At 36.9% G+C, this 21,629-nt stretch overlaps 1 protein-coding gene across 1 annotated transcript in view; it reads left to right on the plus strand.

The window, feature by feature from the left end:
• Positions 1-3,822: 3,822 nt before the first annotated feature.
• Positions 3,823-21,629, plus strand: part of Pat1 (Protein interacting with APP tail-1) — a 57,477-nt gene continuing 39,670 nt past the window's right edge. The window contains exons 1-3 of the mRNA XM_083129085.1: positions 3,823-4,027; positions 15,191-15,304; positions 20,073-20,196. Of these exons, the coding sequence (XP_082985211.1) occupies positions 3,911-4,027; positions 15,191-15,304; positions 20,073-20,196 (355 nt within the window). The 5' untranslated portion in view covers positions 3,823-3,910. The remainder of the gene's footprint in view (positions 4,028-15,190; positions 15,305-20,072; positions 20,197-21,629) is intronic.

The following is a 21,629-nucleotide window of genomic DNA, read 5'->3' on the forward strand; positions in this document are numbered from 1 at the left end:
TATTCTGATAATGATTTAATGTGCTATTAGAAGGGATATGTTTATTTTGTGTAATAGTACAGTTTTTAAATCAAATTGGGATTATATTCACATTTTTAAAACCAAAATGTAATTTTATATACCGCTTTTTCACCGCTATAACAGCGAAATCATTTTATTTACAGCTTTTGAACCCGAAATTGACTCTGTTTTTATACTGAAATTTTTCTTTTTTATTTACCAAAAGTATGTGCCTCTAACCATCGGCCATGCCTCTACGTACGCCAGTGTTCAACGAACATGTATTTTTTTGTGTGAACAATGAGAATTAACTAAAGAAAGTTCTTGGTTCGTTGTTAGAGGCTAATGCATAGACAAAGGCTAGGCGGACAAGAATACAGTCAGCAATTCGCCTTCCCATTATATTGTTTACCGCAGCTCGTTTGAATGTCTCTCTTTAAAATGTCTCACCTTGTTCACTAGACAATTATTCAAACGACAATAAGCTTAACTATTGTAAAATGTTTTGTTGGCAAGAACAGGGAGACAATCCAGATGTGAATTATCGGGGACATTTATGCGGGGAAGAAGCCGGAAAAATTCCAACCAATTTCGGGAATCGAATCCGGATCTCCCGCGTGATTGTCAGATGCTCTACCGACCAGACCACCGCAGCTTCTTGGATGAGTTCCATACTTTAATTATTTCAATTTATTTTAATGTATTTTCGTGTTTTATGGATTTTCTTCACCTTGAAATGTCTCACCTCGTTGACCAGACAAAAAACAAAAACAAAAACAAAAAAATGCTCCCAGGATTTGATAAAAATCGAATGATTAGAAAGTAATTTATTTCTATTGTTTTCATAAATGGTATATTTATGTAGATCTCTACTACATAATAGTAGTAGTGGTATTAGTAGTAGCATTAGTAGTAATTCAGCTAATTAATTAATTATAAGTATTATTAATTAATTGTGATTATTATTATTTAATTAAAGTATAATAAATCAAAGGTAATGTGAATTTGGAGAAAGTTTTAGAAATAACCCCCCCCTTGACGAAATCCTGCGTACGCTACTGGGACGGCCAGCTAGCATAACGCGTTAAACTTTTGGAACGGGCCCTATGACTCGAGACTAGGGATGGCCAGATCCGGATCCGCATGGTACTTTCGGTTCCGGATCCAGAACTTTCAGATCCGGATCGGGTACTTTCGGATCCGGATCGGGTACTTTCGGATCCGGTACTTTTCGATCCGGATCCGTTTTGCCATCCCACATGCGCTTCTTTGGAAAGTAAGAATGTGTTTATAACATATTGTTACCTGCTAATATACATATATATGTATATATATAGTGCGTGTGTGTGCGCGTGCGCGATTTGTAATTAATTAATACACTTACAAGGGAGGTCTAAGTCTCCCCCTCCGATTTCCATCAAACTTGGCAGGTGTAGAGACGCCCCCCTCAAATGTCAAGATGAGGAGAAATTGAAGTGGGGATCTTACCCCGAATCCACGTAAATATGGCATAGGATGAAACAGGGGCCATAGGGCCTCTCTATACACCTGCCAAATTTCATGGAAATCGGAGGGGGAGACAGGGGTCAGATGATCCCCACGTCAATTTGTCCTCATCTTGACATTTGAGGCGGGTTTTCCCCCCTAAAACACTTTTTCAGCTGAAACAAAAAAACACGTATTTCTTCCTTTGAGCCCCTCTATTCACCTGCGAAGTTTCATGAAAATCGGAGGGGGACACAAGGGTCAGATCCTTACTTCAATTTGTCCTCATCTTGACATTTGAGGGGATTTTGCCCCCTAAAACAGTTTTTAGCTGAAACAAAAAAAAAAGTATTTCTTCCTTTTGGTCCATCTATACACCTGCCACGTTTCATGGAAATCGGAGGGGAACACAGGGGTCAGATCCCCACTTTAATTTGTCCTCATCTTGACATTTGAGAGGAGGTTGCCCCCTAGAACAGATTTTTAGCCGAAGCGAAAAAAAAACACGTATTTCTTCCTTTGGGCCCATCTATAAATCTACCAAGTTTCATGGAAATCGGAGGGGGACACAGGGGTCAAATGCCCACTTAAATTTGTCCTCATTTTGACATTTGAGGGGGGTTGCCCCCTAAAACAGGTTCTTTGCCGAAAGAAAAAAACACGTATTTGTTCATTTTTGCCCGTTTATACACACACCTGCCAAGTTTCATGGAAATCGGAGTTGGAGACAGAGGTCAGATCCCCACTTCAATTTGTCCTCATCTTGACATTTGAGTGGGTTTTGCCCCGTAAAACCGTTTTTTAGCTGAAACAAAAAAAACACGTATTTCTTCCATTAGGCACCACTATACACCTGCCAAGTTTCATGGAAATCGGAGGGAGACACTTAGATAACCTCCCTTGTTAGTCTTACACTTTGTAATTATATAACACTGCATATATTATAATGTTCTATTTTAATTTGTAAAACTGTAACTGTAGAACAATTGTATAATTTTTGTATAACATTTCTATCTTGTTATACAGTGAGTGGAAAAAGTGTTTGGACACCATTGATGGTACGTAAACAAGGGATCCGCTCCGGGTTGTTGGTGCAGGTAGGCGAGTGGAATGAAAACCACATTATTCTACCTCATGTACTTGTTTATCTGATGCAACAGGAAAATACAAAATATAAAAAATAAACCATCTATAAACAATAATAACGAAATAACATATTTCGAACACAAAAAGTCTTTGGACACTTGCCATTCTTGTCCATATTTTCTGCAAAAACAAAAGCATTTAATATTTTGTTGGATTTCCTTTCGTATGAATCACTGCCCGGAGCCTGTCGGGTACAGATTTAACCAGATCTGCAGTAATCTGAGGTTAAATGGCGTTCCATTCTTCCTGCAATACTAATTTTAGGTCGGATTTGCTGCATATGTTTATTTTTCTTATCTGTTTCTCTAATACACTCCATAAATTTTCTATGGGGTTCAGATCTGGGGATTGGGGAGGTGTGTGAAGTTGTTTTGGGGTGTTATATAACAGCCACAATTTTGTATTAAGGGCTTAGGATCGTTGTCCTGTTGAAACAAGTAATCATTACCCAAATTCATTTGAGTCGCACTAGCGCTCAAATTATTTTTCAATATATCAATGTACATGTACTGATGCATCGTCCCCTCTATGAAATGCAACTTGCCGACCCCAGCAGCACTCATACAACTCCAGAGTGAACCGCCACCAATTTTGACAGCTGGGATTAAGTTTCGCGACTCCCAACTCTGTATTTCTTTACCGCCACATCATATGCCTACCACAGTGGCGTGCCCAGGATTTTCGAAAGGGAGGGGTTAAGTACACTTTTTCTGGTAGTCAGCTCTCATTTTGCCATCTTTTCCTACCTTTGATGTTCTTTTTTTTTAGGAATACTGGACCAAAAGGGGGGGTTATAACCCCCACCAACCCCCCCTTGGGCACGCCACTGGCCTACCATCCGACCCAAATAAGTTGAATTTGCTTTCGTCCGAAAAAATGACCTTGTGCCAGAAGTCTGCATCGTAATTGCGGTGATATAGGGCAAATTCGAGGCGATTCTTTCTGTTTATTGCACTAACCCAAAATTTCTTCCTTGCCACTCGTCTATGGTAGGCATTTCGTCGGCATACATTACGAACTGTACTGGAGTAAACGTGCTCACATCGGTCTTGAAGGCTTGCAGCCAACGTCTGAGCACTAGTTTTGGTGTCTTTTTTGATAGTTCTAGACTAGAGACTCCTCCGAGTACGTTGAAGGCCAGCCCCTGAATCATGTGATTGTGTTATATACTGTGTCTGGAACCAATGAAAACTAAAATATTCTGTGATCAAGACAAAAACAGCTGTTCATGGTGGGGAAGTATTTGTTTATTCTTGTGTGTATAATTTTGGCATAAAATATGTTGCCGGATTCACTCTACAACATTGCAGTAGGGGCTGTGGTGGACTATTATGAATATTATAGGAAAGACTTAATGACGTTACCCGCCAGTGTGCAGTTTGACATCTATTGCAAGGCACGTAACATTATTGTGTCGGATTGAAAGTCGAATTATTTTAATCGTCGAAAAATGGAATTTTACACAGTTTGTACTAGAAAAAAGTTTTATAGCAGTTTTCTTTAGTATCAAATTTAATAAAAACTTGCATCTTAGTTATTTTAGGAAATGCTGTATTAGCTGATAATAAGCTGTTGATTTTCCACAGAGTAACCTATTTCTATTGCTATAATTATGCTCTTCATCAGAGGCAATTTTCCTTACGCTGCTATTCAGTTTTGCAATTTCTAAAAGCACATCCCGATCCTCCCGTGTGTTTGGAATCCATACTCTCAACATGTTAAGACAAATCGAGACGTCCTGTAGTTTACAATTGGTTTTACTGCCTCAGTAGTTTATATTATACATTATTTGCAAATAAAACTATGTTTATTTAAATGTTAAGAACAGTTTAGCCTTTATGAAACACTAAAAAATTCATTAGTACCATAAAAGATCAATAGGTATACATTTAAAACAATCACCCAGTGACCTACAGTGACATTTTTCGTTGGGGAAGCAGATCCCGAAAAAAGTAAGGATACCAAGAATTCATTGTTTCTACATGTTATGTTGCTTTGACATCGCTTATTATTTCAAAACTGTCTTCAATCTCCCTCTATTTGAAAGGGAATGGTGATTGTCCTATTCTGTTTCCAGCTTTAAAACGAAGTAGGTGTGGCCAATAAGTTACCGAAATTTGTATTAATGCGCGCGGTGCCCACTTTCTATTCGCCAGCACTTGCCCCTCCCTCCCAGCGCACGTGTTAGCTTCGGTGTCAGTATTTTCCACAAAGTTTCGAAACTAGAGCGACTTTTAAAAATGTGCAAATATTAGTTTTTAAAACGAACACTGTTGTAAATATGAGAGATGAAGAAAATATAATAAAATAGAGGTAAACACTTACCAACGATGTCAGTTCTCGTGAGTGGTAATATACCATGTAAGAAGAATTCACACAGCTGACCGTTGTAGCGGAGTGGTTATCACTGTGCGCTACGACGCCAGGAGTCCTGACTTTGAATCTTGGCCTGGGCATGGATGTTCTTTGTGAGTGTTATTTCATCAATTTCACCATATCATCACTTATCCTCATCCTCGCGATTAGCCAAGTGTGGCAGAAATGCGAAGTAAAATAAACCAAATGAATCATGCAATAATTTAACCAGCGTAGACAAACTCATATCCATGAAGAAAAAAAACAACACTTTCCTGCTGACGGCAGCAAGTCCAAAATCGGCTAAAATGTACCATCCGCATTTTCGTTCGGCTGAATTTCCCTCTGGATTCACCGCAATTTTGGTATCGCCACTTGTTCAAGGTTTCAAATGTAGAGGTTTTTGTAACACTTGCTGTTGAAGCCACATCAACATTCAGTGATACTTACAACCTATAAACACTGCGCAAAATCTCGAGAACCACCACACGGCAACGGAGAGGAGGGCAGGTTTTGCAGGGTCGAGGGGAGGAAAGCTATAAATAGCAGTGTGCTTGAGGGTAGTGTTTCAGAAGATTCTTGACCACGAGAAGTAGTGTCTTCAACTATGTTATTTTTTCCCTTATGAATTAGATACAAGAAATGTGAAGTGCTTATTACGTACACCCGTGTTGGAACATTAATAAAACTTTGTAGTTGCGAAGTTGGCTATATAGCAATTAGATACGATAACAGCTTTGGAATATTACCGAATTGTAACGATGTTTCTATAAAGGTCGGATAGCAACACTGAATGGCACAGTTTGCCCATCTGTAACGCCAAAAGCTTGTGTCCCCGCCCTCTACAAATTCCTTCTTGGAAGCAGTTGCCAGTGTATGCATCTGGCATTTTTCTTTGACAAGCTGGGGGAATTCGGGTTCCTGAAATCTGAGCATGTTTTATGTGGGAAGTAAAGGAAAGGAAGCGTGGGTGGATCATTTAATAAATGCTAAAGTAACATTCCGTACGATTTTAAGCATCACTGGTTGTATTTGCACCAAGCACTTTGGCTTTCTCAAAGGTTTCGCTACAATCTTTTGCAGTGTGTTGATTTTACCATTCTAGATAAAACGCATGAAGTTGAAAGTAGTGTGTGCGTGTTTGTGGTATATACATCACACGTGTGTAATCTAGAGATTCCCATGTCAGTCACTGTCAGTCTAAATCATGTTTTCTGATTCTGTCTAGTCCGATGTTTCAAGATTATAGACTTTACTTAATATTGCGAATTTGCAACATTGCACAACACAGAGTGACGGACAAGTAGCGGGAATTTCGTTAATTTAAATGAGTGAATGTCACCGTAGGTGCTTTACTAAGGAATGATTATGAATTCATGAGCAAGGATAAGGCTAGTAAATGCTTTGAACAGCATACAATGCTGTATTACTCTAGTTTCAAGACGGCATTGAATGGACTATCTATCAGGTTGCAAAAGGTCTGCGGAGAGACTACTGCCAGAATCCACCAATAGGGCTGCACTGGCTTTCTATAGAACACGTGGTTTTGTTTACATCCACTTCGTAGTAGAAAAAAATGGACTTTAGTTCAGTTGTTCATTTAGTCAAACTTCAATTTGTCTCTTGTCAAATGTATTTAATGCAAAGATGTTTAAAACATTTTCATAATTTTCAGAAACTGGAATATTGACAAATCCACTTTGGCACCACGTAGTTCTTTCCGTAGAAAATAATGCCATCAGAAAAGTTTTTGAAGCTTAGTAGCATTTGAAGCCCTTCCCTGCCGACAATATTCAGGAATATTTGGAGTTTGTCTTCCTTTGGTCTTTCCCTGCCATCTGCACTTCCAAGCGAGTAGCAGGTATCAAGTGATCAGCTTTTTTCCCCTCTGAGACAGGAACTGATAAATATAATCATCTATTTTCCATTAATTTGTAGAGTAGATGGTACGCGGTAACAGTATGGCATGACACAGTATGACACATTTCTTCAAATTTACAGGAGAAACTACTTACGGAACTTTGTTTCTGTAGACTTTTGGAAGCTCGTGGAAGTGTTTTCTCCCTTCGGTCAACTTATTCGGCCGTTAAATCATGTATTTTTCAACATTAATGTATCTCCGATGCACGATAGGTCTTGCCACCATTACCGTCAAGTACGTGAATCAAATGTTCCGTTCGTTCGATTATGTAACCCCCTGTCAGTGTAGCAACCACGTGGTAGTTTTACAAGGTGACGTGTGAGCGGGTTTTTCTTTTTTTGAATTTAATTTTCTATGTTTGCCTAACCTAATCTTCCATGAATGGTTTGTAAATCAATTTTTGCTTAAAAACCTTCTGTGAATAGTTTGTGCAGCATTTTTCGGTTAATAAGTGTTAGTGTAGAAACTATGCGGTAGTTTTACAAGATGACGTGTGAGCGTTTTTTGTTTTTTTCCAATTTAATATTCTATGTTTGCCTAACCTAACCTTCCGTGAATGGTTTGTGGATCAATTTTCGTTTAAAAACCTTCTGTGAATAGTTTGTGCAGCATTTTTCGGTTAATAAGTTTGGAAACACTGCATATCAGCTGACGATAGACAACGTGAGTCAAGATTTGCACGCCATATTGTGTGTAACGAAAGTGAATTAGCAACGAACAATAAATACTTGTAATGTGAAAAATTATGCTTTTTTCAGTGAAAAAAGCATAATCCCACATTCAAAAATGTTCCGCTATGCATAACAGGTAAGTACAAATGTAAATAATTAGGAAATAAATGAGTGAAATGTGTTTTCACAATACCATTCAATTACCATACAGGCACTGATAAATATAATCATCTATTTTACATTAATTTGTAGATTAGATGGTACCCTTGACCCTCTGACCCCCTGGAGAAAGTTAAATGTTTTGCATGGTTTAGGAAGATTTTGGTGTTTATGAATGTTTTCAGTTGATTTTAGTTCTCGTAAATGTGTTATTGTGAAGTAAAGTACATCTGTTGCCTTAGCGTGTTACTTTACCATGTAGCAGAACAGCTTCGCGCAAAGTAAATAGCGCCCAAACAACTATCCACAACAGCAGCTATAATTTTACGTAGTTAGGTTACGTACTGATAGTTATTTTCGACATATTCCTTCGTTATTTTAGTGTGCATACAAAGTTTTTACTAACAAAAAGTGGCGAGAATGCTCCAAATTGCAGGTTTTAACTTACGTGGCTCATTCGTTGGGATCAAATAATTCCATTGTTTGTACTTTCCTAATGGTGGAACCACTTTTACATTACGTAAAACTTTGAAATCTGTCGATTAAAAAAATCGACGTAATTCTCAAGTGGGTACAGTGGGCAAATGTCCCTGAGTAGACCTATTTTTGAAATTTTTTATACCTTTACGGGCCTTTTTTGCTTTAGGAAGTAGGGTATGACTTAAGATGACCGGACCCCCCTCCAATTTTCTTCATATTTTACTTACTTACTAATTGAGGGTAACAGTTTCATACATCGGAGACACATTTCTTCATTTTTACAGAAGAAACTACTTATGGAAATTAGTTCCTCTAAGGCTCTAAGGTTTCCAACGTTAGTCGAGGTATTTTCTTTCATCGTGAAATCTATTTGACAGGGAAATCATGTCAGTGTTTCCAATATATATATATTTTTAACTATGTTTGCCTAACCTAACCAAACCTAACCTTATCGAAAATTGTTCGTGGGGCTATCCGTCAGCTAGCCGTGCATAATGTACAATTTGCACACGTGATGAACACGATAGTCGGTATTTTTCGGTGAACAAGGTTGGAAACAATGATATTCGAAAACAAAAGAAGCGATATCATTCGCAAAGTAAGCGATATCGCACAGTTACGTGCGTTCGGTAGCACTTACGAAAATTTGTTATTTTAGTAGAAAAAGCGTTTAGTTTTCGTGTAAAGAGTCTAATGCCACCTTGAACTATGTTTTGCAATACACAATTGGTAAGTACGAACCATGTGATAAACAAAATATCCTATTTTAATGTGTCTCCGATCTATGAAACTGTTACCCTAATTAGGCCTGCTAATGACGAATCTGAAGTTAAAATTTGTCGGAAACATCTAGAAATTGCAAAATAATTGCAAACCATTGACACCAGCCCCACGAATCATTGGCGCTAGCCCCACAAACCATTGACGTATGGTTAGGTTAGTTTCGGTTAGGTTAGGCAAACATAGTTAAAATTTGGTGTCATGGTGGTATCAGGATCTAGAAATTGCAAAATAATTGCGAACCATTGATGCTAGCCCCTCGAACCTTTGACGTGTGGTTAGGTTAGTTTCGGTTATGTTAGGCAAACATAGTTAAAATTTGGTGTCGTGGTGGTATCAGGATCTAGAAATTGCAAAATAATTGCAAACCATTGATGCTAGCCCCACGAACCATTGACGTGTGGTTAGGTTAGGCAAACATAGTTAACATTTGGTGTCGTGGTGGTATCAGGATCTAGAAATTGCAAAATAATTGCGAACCATTGATGCTAGCCCCACGAACCTTTGACGTGTGGTTAGGTTAGGCAAACATAGTTAAAATTTGGTGTCGTGGTAGTATCAGGAATATATATATTTCCTTGTGAAACAAAAAAAAAAATTGCGAAAATCGACTGTGTCCATTCCGAAAACTAACGACTTATTTTTGCTTATTTTGCAATTTCTAGACGTTTCCGACAACTTTTAACTTCAGATTCGTGATTAGGAGGCCTCAATTAATGAGTATGTCAAATATGAAGAAAATCAGAGAGGGGTTCAGTCATCTTAAATTGTTCCGGAAGTAGTACAGTATGGGTATGTATCCATCTAAAAGGAACTATTCCTTGCTTCAAAGAAGTATTTAACAAAATAACCAGTACAGGATCAAAATTTTCAGTGTTACCTTTCATAATATAATTCAGAAGATTTGCAGTAAGGAGTATCTCTTGATTGTAATTTCTTAACTGCTATGATTACATCTTCATCTTTTTAAGTATATTTATTAAATTATTCTGGGCCTCCCTGATGATGTAGTGGCAACATTATCACTAGGGACATTGAATTTTCGCGATGCGCGAAATCGCGAAATGTGAAAAAAAGATTCAATTTTGAACTTTCTGCACATAACTACACCCCCAATGATGAAATATGCATGAGTTTTATTCGCGAAGTAATGTGAAATGTGTGCTTTTCCACGAAATGAAATAACCGTGAAATATCATCAAATTAAATAGAAAACACGCAAAAACCGGCAATCGAGGTTGCGCGTGCAAACTGTCGATTTGTAACGAAACGTTTGCCTAAAGTTTCCTACCGCTTGCAGCCGAAGAACGTTTTATCTTCGATCACATCAGGAAGACGCTGCAAATTGGGATTTCCCATGCATATAATCTCAGTTCGAAAACTTCGTTCCGTGTCAAGCTGCATTCCTTTCTTCCCCCAAATGTCTACTCAACTTCCAGTTTCATTGAACTTGCTAGCTGTAGCAGCGATAAGATTAGTCTGTTCCCGCACATCAAGGGAAACAATGGTGTCATTGGTGTTCAGTCATGAATGAATTTTGTTTATCATCATGTGATTTTCAACATGTGTTTGTGCAGTAGTGATTATTTTATTTGTTGGACAGCAAGGATATCCTTTAAATACATACAATGAATAAATCACTTGAGATATGCTATTTAGAAATGAAGTGATTTTGTGTTGATGTTTTCTTTTTGGTTGGACAGCTAAGTACTTGTGCATGTGTACAGTATATAAAAATGAAGTAGTTTATCAATTTATAGCTCTTTTGTATGTTGCTTCCTCTCATAATGAACACGTGTGTGCAATTTTTTTTTTCACCGCTGGTATATACTAGGGATGGCCAAACGGATCCGGATCCGGATCCAAAAGTTACGGATCTGGATCCGGATCCGAGAGTTCCGGATCCGGGTCTGAAAGTTTCAGATCCGGGTCCGAAAGTTTTGGATCTGGATCCGGATCCGAGAGTTTCGTATCTCAATCCCATTATAATATTACCACACCTTAGTCCTACAAGAATTTTTTTCAAGTGTTGTTCCTAAATACTTTGCTACGCATCGGCTAACACACTCGTGCACAAATGTCCGAAGTGATTTTGTAAATGCCATTGAAACGAATATGTATTCATTCGAATGTATTGGAAATGAAAACACACATAAATGTGAGACATTCCATTCCAGGATGAAACCTTTAACACATATAACAAGATATAAATGTTATACAAAAATTATACAATTGTTCTACAGTTACAGTTTTACAAATTAAAATAAAACATTATAATATATGCAGTGTTAAATAATTACAAAGTGTAAGACTAACAAGGGAGGTTATCTAAAGGTCCCCCTCCGATTTCCATGAAACTTGGCAGTATAGTGGGGCCCAAAGGAAGAATTACGTGTTTTTTGTTTCAGCTAAAAAACGGTTTTAGGGGGCAAAACCCCCTCAAATGTCAAGATGAGGACAAATTGAAGTGAGGATCTGACCCTGTGTCCCCCTCCGATTTCCATGATACTTGGCAGGTGTGTGTATAAACGGACCCAAATGAAGAAATACGTGTTTTTTTTTTCCCAGCTAAAAAACTGTTTTAGGGGGCAAAACCCCCTCAAATGTCAAGATGAGGACAAATTGAAGTGAGGATCTGACCCTGTGTCCCCCTCCGATTTCCATGATACTTGGCAGGTGTGTGTATAAATGGGCCCAAATGAAGAAATACGTGTTTTTTTTTGTTTCAGCTAAAAAACTGTTTTAGGGGGCAAAACCCCCTCAAATGTCAAGATGAGGACAAATTGAAGTGGGGATCTGACCCCTGTGTCCCCCTCAGATTTCCATGAAACTTGGCAGGTGTGTGTATAAACGGGCCAAAATGAAGAAATACGTGTTTTTTTGTTTCGGCAAAAAATTTGTTCTAGGGGGCAACCTCCTCTCAAATGTCAAGATGAGGACAAATTGAAGTTGGGATCTAACCCCTGAGTTCCCCTCCGATTTCCATGAAACGTGGCAGGTGTATAGAGGGGCCCGAAGGAAGAATTACGTGTTTTTTTGTTTGAGCTAAAAACTGTTTCAGGGGGCAAAATCCCCTCAAATGTCAAGATGAGGACAAATTGAAGTAAGGATCTGACCCCTGAGTTCCCCTCCGATTTTCATGAAACTTCGCAGGTGTACAGAGGGTACCAAAGGAAGAAATACGTGTTTTTTTTGTTTCCGCTAAAATACTGTTTTAGGGGGCAAAACCCGCCTCAAATGTCAATATGTGGACAAATTTAAGTGGGCATTTGATTTATGTGTCCCCCTCCGATTTCCATGAAACTTGGCAGGTGTATAGTGGGGCCCAAAGGAAGAAATACATGTTTTTTTTTTGTTTCAGCTAAAAAACGGTTTTACAGGGCGAAACCCACTGAATTGTCAAGATAAGGACAAATTGAAGTGGGGATCTGACCCCTGTGTCCCCCTCAGATTTCCATGAAACTTGGCAAGTGTGTGTATAAACGGGCCCAAAGGAAGAAATACGTGTTTTTTTTGTTTCGGCTAAAATACTGTTTTAGGGGGCAAAACCCGCCTCAAATGTCAAGATTAGGACAAATTGCCGTGGGAATCATCTGACCCCTGTCCCCCTCCGATTCCCATGAAATTTGACAGGTGTATAGAGAGGCCGTATGCCCCCTGTTTCTTCCTATGCCATATTTACGTGGTTTCGGGGTCAGATCCCCACTACAATTTCTCCTCATCTTGACATTTGAGGGGGGGGGCTCTATACACCTGCCAAGTTTCATGGAAATCGGAGGGGGAGACTTAGACCTCCCTAGTAAGTAAGTGTATTAATTAATTACAAATCGCGCATGCGAGCAGACACACACACACACACACATATATATATATATATATATTATATATATATGTATATTAGCAGGTAACAATATGTTATAAGCACATTCTTACTTTCCAAAGAAGCGCATGTGGGATGGCAAAACAGATCCGGATCCGAAAATTCCGGATCCGGATCCAAAAGTACCGGATCTGGATCCGAAAGTACCTGATCCGGATCTGAAAGTACCGGATCCGAAAGTTCTGGATCCGGATCTGAAAATTCCGGATCCGAAAAATTTTAGGATCCGGATCCTAAGGATCTGGAACCAACCGGATCCGGATTTCGGATCCGCCAGGATCCGGATCTGGCCACCCCTAGTATATACCGGTGATCTAACATTTTATGTACCGCTCTCCTCAGTTTTTATTTACCACAAATTTGTGTCCCTAATTATCACCTTGTAATAAAGGGGTCCCGGATTCGAAAACCACCAGTATAACCAATTTCTTTAATTCTGTATTAAGGTCATTCCATGTCAAATCAACAAGGTCCTCAACATTACATTTTTTGATTCATTTGAAATTTGGCATACTAGAAGAGCCACCTGACGTAGGAAAATATACATCTTTACAGATCCATATCTTTTGTATTTCCGAAATTACAGTTTTGCCAACTGTGCGATTTTGAACATTTTTTCCAACATCTTGTTGACTTTAAATTGCAATATTTCGACAACCAGGGCACCAATAGAAGTTATTCAGATGGCGTTGGAAAGGTCTTAAGGGCTCTTTGACACGATATATCATGCCTATGCCAGAGTTAAAAAACAATTGAAGGTCATTACTTGCTTCTTTACCTCTTTTGGTTTGTATTTTTATGTTAAATTATAAGGTGGGTGGTCTATATATATATATATATTTAGATATATTAATATTAATATAAATTATTTTGTTTGATATATTAGAATGGTGTTTGCTTTTTTAGTAAAAATACCTATATTTTTGGTTCATTTGTGATTACCTAGGGCTCATGTTGAGGCTCCAGTTAGTGGGTCTATAATTTTGGCTGGGATTTTATTAAAGCTTGGAGGATATGGGATTTTGCGAATTATTTCTTGTATTGAGAGATTAGCTATTAAATATAATATTTTTTGATTTGGTATTAGAATTGTTGGAATTTGAATAATTAGTCTTGTTTGTATACGTCAAATTGATTTAAGGGCCTTGGTTGCGTATTCATCTGTAGCACACATAGGTCTTGTTTTAATAGGGATTATAACTATAGGAGCATGAGGGATAAATGGTGGCCTTATTTTTATAGTAGCACATGGTCTTTGTTCTTCTGGAATATTTTGTCTAGTAAATATTACTTATGAACGATTAGGTAGTCGTAGTATATTAATTAATAGGGGAATAATTAATTATATTCCTAGATTATCTTTATGATGATTTATATTAAGAATTACTAATATGGCTGCCCCCCCCCCCTCTATTAACCTGCTGGGTGAAATTAGTTTATTAAATAGAATTATTGGGTGATCTTATATTAGTTTTGTGGGTGTTGCATTACTTTCTTTTTTATGTGCTGGTTATACTTTATATTTATATTCTTATACTTGTTTTAAAAAAAACAATAGGATCCGGAGTTATGTTAGATTTAGGTTATGTTACGGCAGGCTGTTGTAGGATGATATGGATGATAACAAATTTTGATAGACAAATTCCTAATATTCAAAAGTAAAAGTGTAACAGAAGTCAAATACAATATTGTTTGAATTAATGTACATGAATATGTTGTTTAAATTCCCATTTATTAGAAATACAGGGTGACTCAAAAGTAAGGTTCCATAGGCAACTCCGTTATTAGAGCACATATAGAGAAAAATTAAAAGAGGATAAATAGGTGAGTTTCAATCTGAAGTATTTGAATTTTCAATGTGGCATGCACTGTTCAGGCTGTACACTGGTATGAGTCTTAATTTGTAACCAATTGTGATTTCGTATATTTTCCTACCTCAGGTGGCCCTTCTAGTATGCCAAATTTCAAATGAATCAAAATATGTGAGGTTGAAAAGTGCCTCTTGACGTGCTGATTTCACATAGAATGCCCCATTACCAACATCTACTGTTCATCATTTTCTTGAGCAAAATCCCAAGGAAACCTTTTACTTCTGAAAGGTAGACTTTAAAAATAATAATAACAATATTAATGCATCTTATTCATATATAAATACATAAGTGTAGTGATAATAAGTATAGACTTTTCATTTTTGGTGAGTTTTTTTTATCAGAATAATTTTGAAATGGTAGCTGAATGAGCAGTGGGTAAGACCAAGAAAACGTACTGGATTTGTAATAGTTATTGTCATTACATATTATTTGTATTTTACAGTTATACAAGGAGAAGAGGCTGTGCCAGTTAGCTATGGAATTTAATGAGCTTGAAATTTTTGCCAGGATTTTGAAAGTTACAAATAAGAGGGTGTTGTTATTAAAATGTTTTCAGGTAAGGAATTAATATTTATATATTTTTTGGTTGTTATGTTTCTTCTGTGATGGTTCTATGTTGTCTTCTCCTCTTCATGATGTTGTACAGTGTTGCCATCTGTTTGCACACAAATATAACTAAACCTAAAAAAGAAAGCCTCTAAGCAGCTGCTCAAGTAGGCTGAAAGAAATATGTAAACTTTGGATGGACTAATATGAAGCAGTCAATACCGATACAGTATCAGTAAACTATATGCTAGGTAAGACTCTAATTTACGTCCTTTTCCTAAGGAATACGTGTCATATATCGTTGGAAAGCTTAATGTATAAGGAATTCAACAACGTAAATCCCAAAGCGAGGAAAACTTGCCTGGAGGAGGCAATCGATAAAAACCGATGTTGTTCGGATATGCATAATTGAACGTACTGTGGAAATTTTTCGATGATGAAACCTAACTTAACAGGCCTAACCTAAGCTCATAGGTATACCTTATCCCCGTGAATGGTTTGTGGGGCTACCCGTGCATGGTTTTTGGGGCTAACGTGAATGGTACGTGGGGCTACCCGTGAATGGTTAGTGGAGATAACGTGAACAGAAAGTGTAAAAAGAAGAAGGTACTTACCCGAAGAGATGCCGGCTGTCTGCAAGCACGGTTTTGAACGATGCACTAAATTATCATTGGGGATAAACGTATTTTACACTATCTACAAGTTTTTGGAACCTGTTCTTCTTCATGCACCATACACATACACAACGCACCGTGAACGCAAAGGAGCAATCACCACGCAGAACACAAACAAGCAAAGCACACGCATTCACAACACAGACACAAAGACGAGCCTGCAGTGTTGTTAACTCCCATCGGTTACCACCAAAAGGCAATAGGGACGTAAAGTAGAGTCTAGCCATATGCTATCAATCTGATATAATATTTCAAATGTTTCATGAAGAACATAAATGGGTTATTCACCTTAATTAATGTATTAACGAGTTGATACATGTGGGTTTTGTTTTAGAAAACAAACTATATTTTCTGCCATCTCTGTAATCCAGGGTGTATACTAGAGTGTGCAGTGAGAGCTTTTCGCTCAAGCACCTAATAGTTTGCTAGATAGTGTAGCAAATTGAGAGCTCTTTGATCGCCATGGGATCACATGCAAATAATGCTCGACCAGGCAAACGAGCACAATGCACTCAAAGCCCAGTAGTACACGTATAACCGTCATTTGTCTGTGATAGTGGGCCCTCAAATGTGGATTGTGAAGTAAGAGACTCAGTAAAATTGAAAGTTAAGTGAACATAGTCATCATCTCCATGCTAAAATGTAGTTTAATCAATCTTACCAACACATGGTAATATATGAAAATGGAATAGAAGGTTGTGGTCTGAAACTAACGGGTTGATATTTTACATATGTTTCTAAGGTTACAATCACGTTAAAATGATATTCTATTGTATATGCTTGAGCGTAGCATGCTCAAACATTCTACGCTCCCTATCTTCATTGAAGGTTTATATTATTTCTCTGAGAGGGTATGGTAGTTTCTTTATATTAAATGACAAAGAAGAGGATAATTCTTATTACTACGAGGGTCATCAGAAAATAAAGACCGTTTGGTTATACAAAATGAAAAACACAATATTTATTGGAAAAAACAATTCTGTTACATACCTGAAGCTTCTTCACTTCTCTACATAATCACCTCCTACATTTAAACATTTGTTGTATCTGGGCATGAGCTTCAGAATTCTTCTGCCGCCAGTTCATTAAGGTCATGGCAACCGTCTTTTGGAATTGTAAAGGTGTTCTTTTGGTGGATTTCATGCCAAGGGGCACTATGATCAGTGTAAATCGTTATTGTGAGACACTAAGAAAGCTACGGCGAGCCATCCAAAACAGGAGGCGAGGAATGCTTTCTGGAGGAATTGTGCTTCTGAGCGACAATGCTCGCCCTCACACTGCTGGTGCAACTTAAGAATTGCTCGATCAATTCGGATGGGAAATTTTTGATCATCCACCCTATAGTCCGAACCTTGCTCCTAGCGATTTCCACCTTTTCCCTAAGCTGAAAGAGTTTCTGGGCGGTAAACGTTTTGGAAGTGATGAAGAGTTGGAGAATGCATTGACCACCTGGCTTAATGAACTGGCGGCAGAAGAGTATAACATGGGAATTCTGAAGGTCGTGCCCAGATACGACAAATGTTTAAATGTAGGAGGTGATTATGTAGAGAAGTGAAGAAAGCTTCTGGTATGTAACAGAATTGTTTTTTTCCACTAAATATTGTGTTTTTCATTTTGTATAACCAAACAGTCTTTATTTCTTGGATGACCCTTGTATTTACTCTTTCCTTAAGGTACTGTTTAGGTAGCGATGAACATTAACTTGGAATATTAATTGACTACCATAGTTTTTGTTGGTAAGAATTTACAATACCGGACCCTTCCATAATTTCTATCCTGGTTCTTATTCTCACGAAATACGTATTCCGATGAATTATCTGAGGTTAACATCTGGGGGTGACGTGTAGAAATTGTTCATTAACATGTAGAAGTTGTAAAATAAGCTTCACAATTTTTGCAATCATTCTCCGTTATGACGATGGAACGTGATGAAAAGAGAAGAAAGCGAGACTAAATATCGAGAAGACAATTCAGTCTAATCTATCTCACTAATCATTCACTTTGATAAATGTCCTCGGTTAAATAAGAAGTCTTGATTGGCACATCATTTTATGTATATACCTGTCAAAAATTCAAATCAATGTTATAGCTCAGTAGGAAGCTAAGGATATATGTTGAAAAGGAATACCAGCTTACATATGCTGATGAATACCGTTTATGTTCAAACAATAATAAATATTTTTATAATTATTATATTGATAAAAAACTAGAAATAACAAAAGTTACAAGAGCATCAATTATGCATTTGTTTACAAGAACATTTATAACATATAAATGTTATTTATATAAAGAAAATATTTCTTTATTATCTCCTTGTGAGGTAGAGTAAGTCTTTTTCTTAATATTTTGGCATGCATCAGTTGTACATCTGAGTATACTAATATGTCAATTTCTTCAACCAGGTTTACTAGATGGCTTCCATTCTTCAATTTTTAAAACTCCACATATGGTTAATTCACATCCAAAATGCAGAAGATATTTCTCTCACTTAGTCTTATTTCTCAAAACATTCATTTGAGGTAATGCATTATTCATCTACTAGATTGATAATGCAGATGCAAGCAGATAATAATTTCCTGCTTCCAATTTTTAAACTTGGCACTTTTCACAAGTTCCAAATCTTTTTTAAAGATTATGCCATTATAAAAGCATTTTCAAGATTATATTATGAACAAAATGTCTATATAGTTTAAACAAACTATTAAAGATTAACTTGCAAAGTATAATCTTTCAAAATATAAAGATTTATACAAATATCAATCCTTCACCAATAGCCACATTTTTACTTATCTTCCATCCATCATGAGATTCCCTTAAAGTCACAGACAACTAGTTAGAGCAACTAGTTCAAGCCAGATTTTTTAGTATGTGTTATCTTCAATTGTTTTTGTTTTATATTTTTGTCCATAAGTGCTTAACAGCTTGAATGTTTGTGTTGTAAATGTACATATTTGCTCTGTTACAGCTATTTTACTATGTATATCACAATATACTTATCTAATGATTACAATTACCATTTTTTGAATGTTGATACAAAATACCAAGTATGACATCATATTATACATTGAACAATTTTAAAGAGTTGACCTTTGTATATAAACCTTGATGCCAATGCAAATGTACACAATTTCAATAAATTTAATTATAAATTTGAATGTATCATATCTTTCTTGTCTGAAAGAACACATATGATTGAAGATATTTGTTTTTCATATTGCCAGTCAAAAATAACTGTTATGAATATGAATTCAAAATATTGCACAATTTGATCATTTTGTCATGATATACAAATTGGCGTTTTTAAACATCATATTTAATTAAATTGGTTTAAATAGTAATTTCAGACATTTAATTGCATTATTATATGAATAAATTTTGAGAAATCATATGACTAAATTATTATAAATATTACACAAATGTGGAACTATGAACTTAGCCTAACCATTTTCAAATATTGTTATGACAATGTATTAATTTTATTGTCATACCGTATACAAGCATGGGAACCATATTTGTTGAGTTGAACGATTAACGTTCGCAGTAAGTTACGATGTCTACATTGTTGCAGGTTACGAAAATGGCATCTTCAGTCAGGATATTTTGCCATGACAGTGCTACGAAACTAACATTTTTTATCGGTCCTTGATCGCAATTGGCCCAAAATTATTCACAGATAGCCCCACGAACCATTCTCGGTAAGGTTAGGGAGGCATAAAATTTGGGTCATAGTAATATCAGAAATATTGAAATTACCATTGTTTTCGTGGAGAAATCCAGGGTTTCTGTTCCGATCGCGGACCACTCAATTTAGCTTATTTTGATATTTCTACACGTGACCCCCAAAATTTTAACCTCACATTCGTGATTAGGAGGCCTCAATTAGTGAGAATGCGAAATATTACAAAAATCGGGGACAGGTCTGGTATTGTAAATTTGCTCCTTTTTGTTAGGCGTGGGTGACACAGGTGTAGTGATTGCTTAATTTTGAAGCTAAAGGAGATAGTGCCTTTTCAGATCTTTATTGTAGAATATTAATACAAATCCAATTTTATTACAACAGTTGTTGTAAGTTGAGCCATTTGATTTGTATTTTGTTCTTTCAAGGGCTTGGTAGATCATGGTGCTAGAGTTCCATCTGAGTTAGCTACACGTTATTCCAGAACATGCCAGTTCTCACAGCCAGATCCAGCATCCAAAGACAAAATCACAGATTTGGGTCTTAGGCTAGGTAAGTAAATAGGATTTTCTATTCACATTGTTTTCTTGATTTTTCTGATAAACATTTGATCAAGTTAGAACTTGTTCAACTTGGCACCAGTTACATAATTACAATGTTATCTTAATTAGAGAATGAATTGTGTTAAGTAATAAATGAAACTTCATTCATTCATTGTTTTCTGTCCATAGGCATGTCTTTCCTTGCAACCTCAATGCTGTTGGCTCTTCAGCTCTTCGCTTTGTAGCAGCGTAGGATCCATTAATTTTTATGTCTTCAAGCATTAACACTTTAACACTTACTTTAATTTATCGATTTTTAACACAAATTTTGTTTTTTTACACAATATTTCCTGTTTCAAAAAATTTTCATCAGTTGAATATTAATATTAATGTAAACGGATTTATATGTAAATACATATTTATGTATGAAGCTGAAATCAGTTATATGTTGTATTATGCTTGCACATCATGGCATATAGACTCAAAAAATTCAGTTTTTATTTTCCATATTTGTTAATATAGTAGGTTTTGGCTCATATTTTACATATTTTAGTTTTTTGCATATTACGAGGCGCATCCAGAACGTAAGTTTCCCTATTTTTTTCCCGTGAAAGTAAACATAATGAGCCGTGTAAATTGCGCATGCGCAGCAGAGCTAAGACGTATCAATCATATGCCAGGCGGACAGATCCTGCCCGGCGCCAGTAGCGAGGCAGCAGTGGTCCGAAGTGGAAGCTCGTATTCCTTCTCCCGCCGCATGCGAGGTTCGGTCGGTGATAAAGTTCCTTACAGTCCTGATCTGGCTCCCAGCGATTTTTACGTTTTCTTGCACCTCAAGAAATTCCTGTCTTCCGGTGAGCGTTTTGGTAACAACGAAGAGCTGAAGATGTCTGTCACACGCTGGTTCCATTCACAGGCGGCAGAGTTCTATGACAGTGGGATCCAAAAGTTGATACCACGATATGACAAGTGTCTCAATTCTGGTGGTTGCTATGTTGAAAAATAGCTGAACCTTTGCTGTACCTGTGGCCAATAAATGGTTTCCTGAAACTGTGTTGTTTTTCTTTAAAAAAAAATAGGGAAACTTACTTTCTGGATGCACCTCGTACTTCCATATTTCAGAACATTTCTCCCCATATGCTCCATATTCACGCAATAACTAAATGTCCCCGTGTGACCAAATGCGAAAGGTGAATTTCTTTGTGAATATCTTACAACTTTTAAATACACTCCCATTATTGTTGCAATATTGAAAGCAGTTTTAGTCCATATAAATCCACCTTGAGAGAAAACTGAACAAAATTTACGTTTAGACACTTGCAACAAAATTTTATTACTCATTGTTTTGGAAACAGAAAATGAAAGCACATTTTCCATTGTTTTACAATTAATCCCAATGTGAGTTTGCTGTATTTTATGTAGCTCGTGTAGTTTCTTATATTA

This window comes from Lepisma saccharinum, chromosome 9 (assembly GCF_977018435.1).
Source record: "Lepisma saccharinum chromosome 9, izLepSacc3.1, whole genome shotgun sequence".
NCBI classification, from domain to species: domain Eukaryota; kingdom Metazoa; phylum Arthropoda; class Insecta; order Zygentoma; family Lepismatidae; genus Lepisma; species Lepisma saccharinum.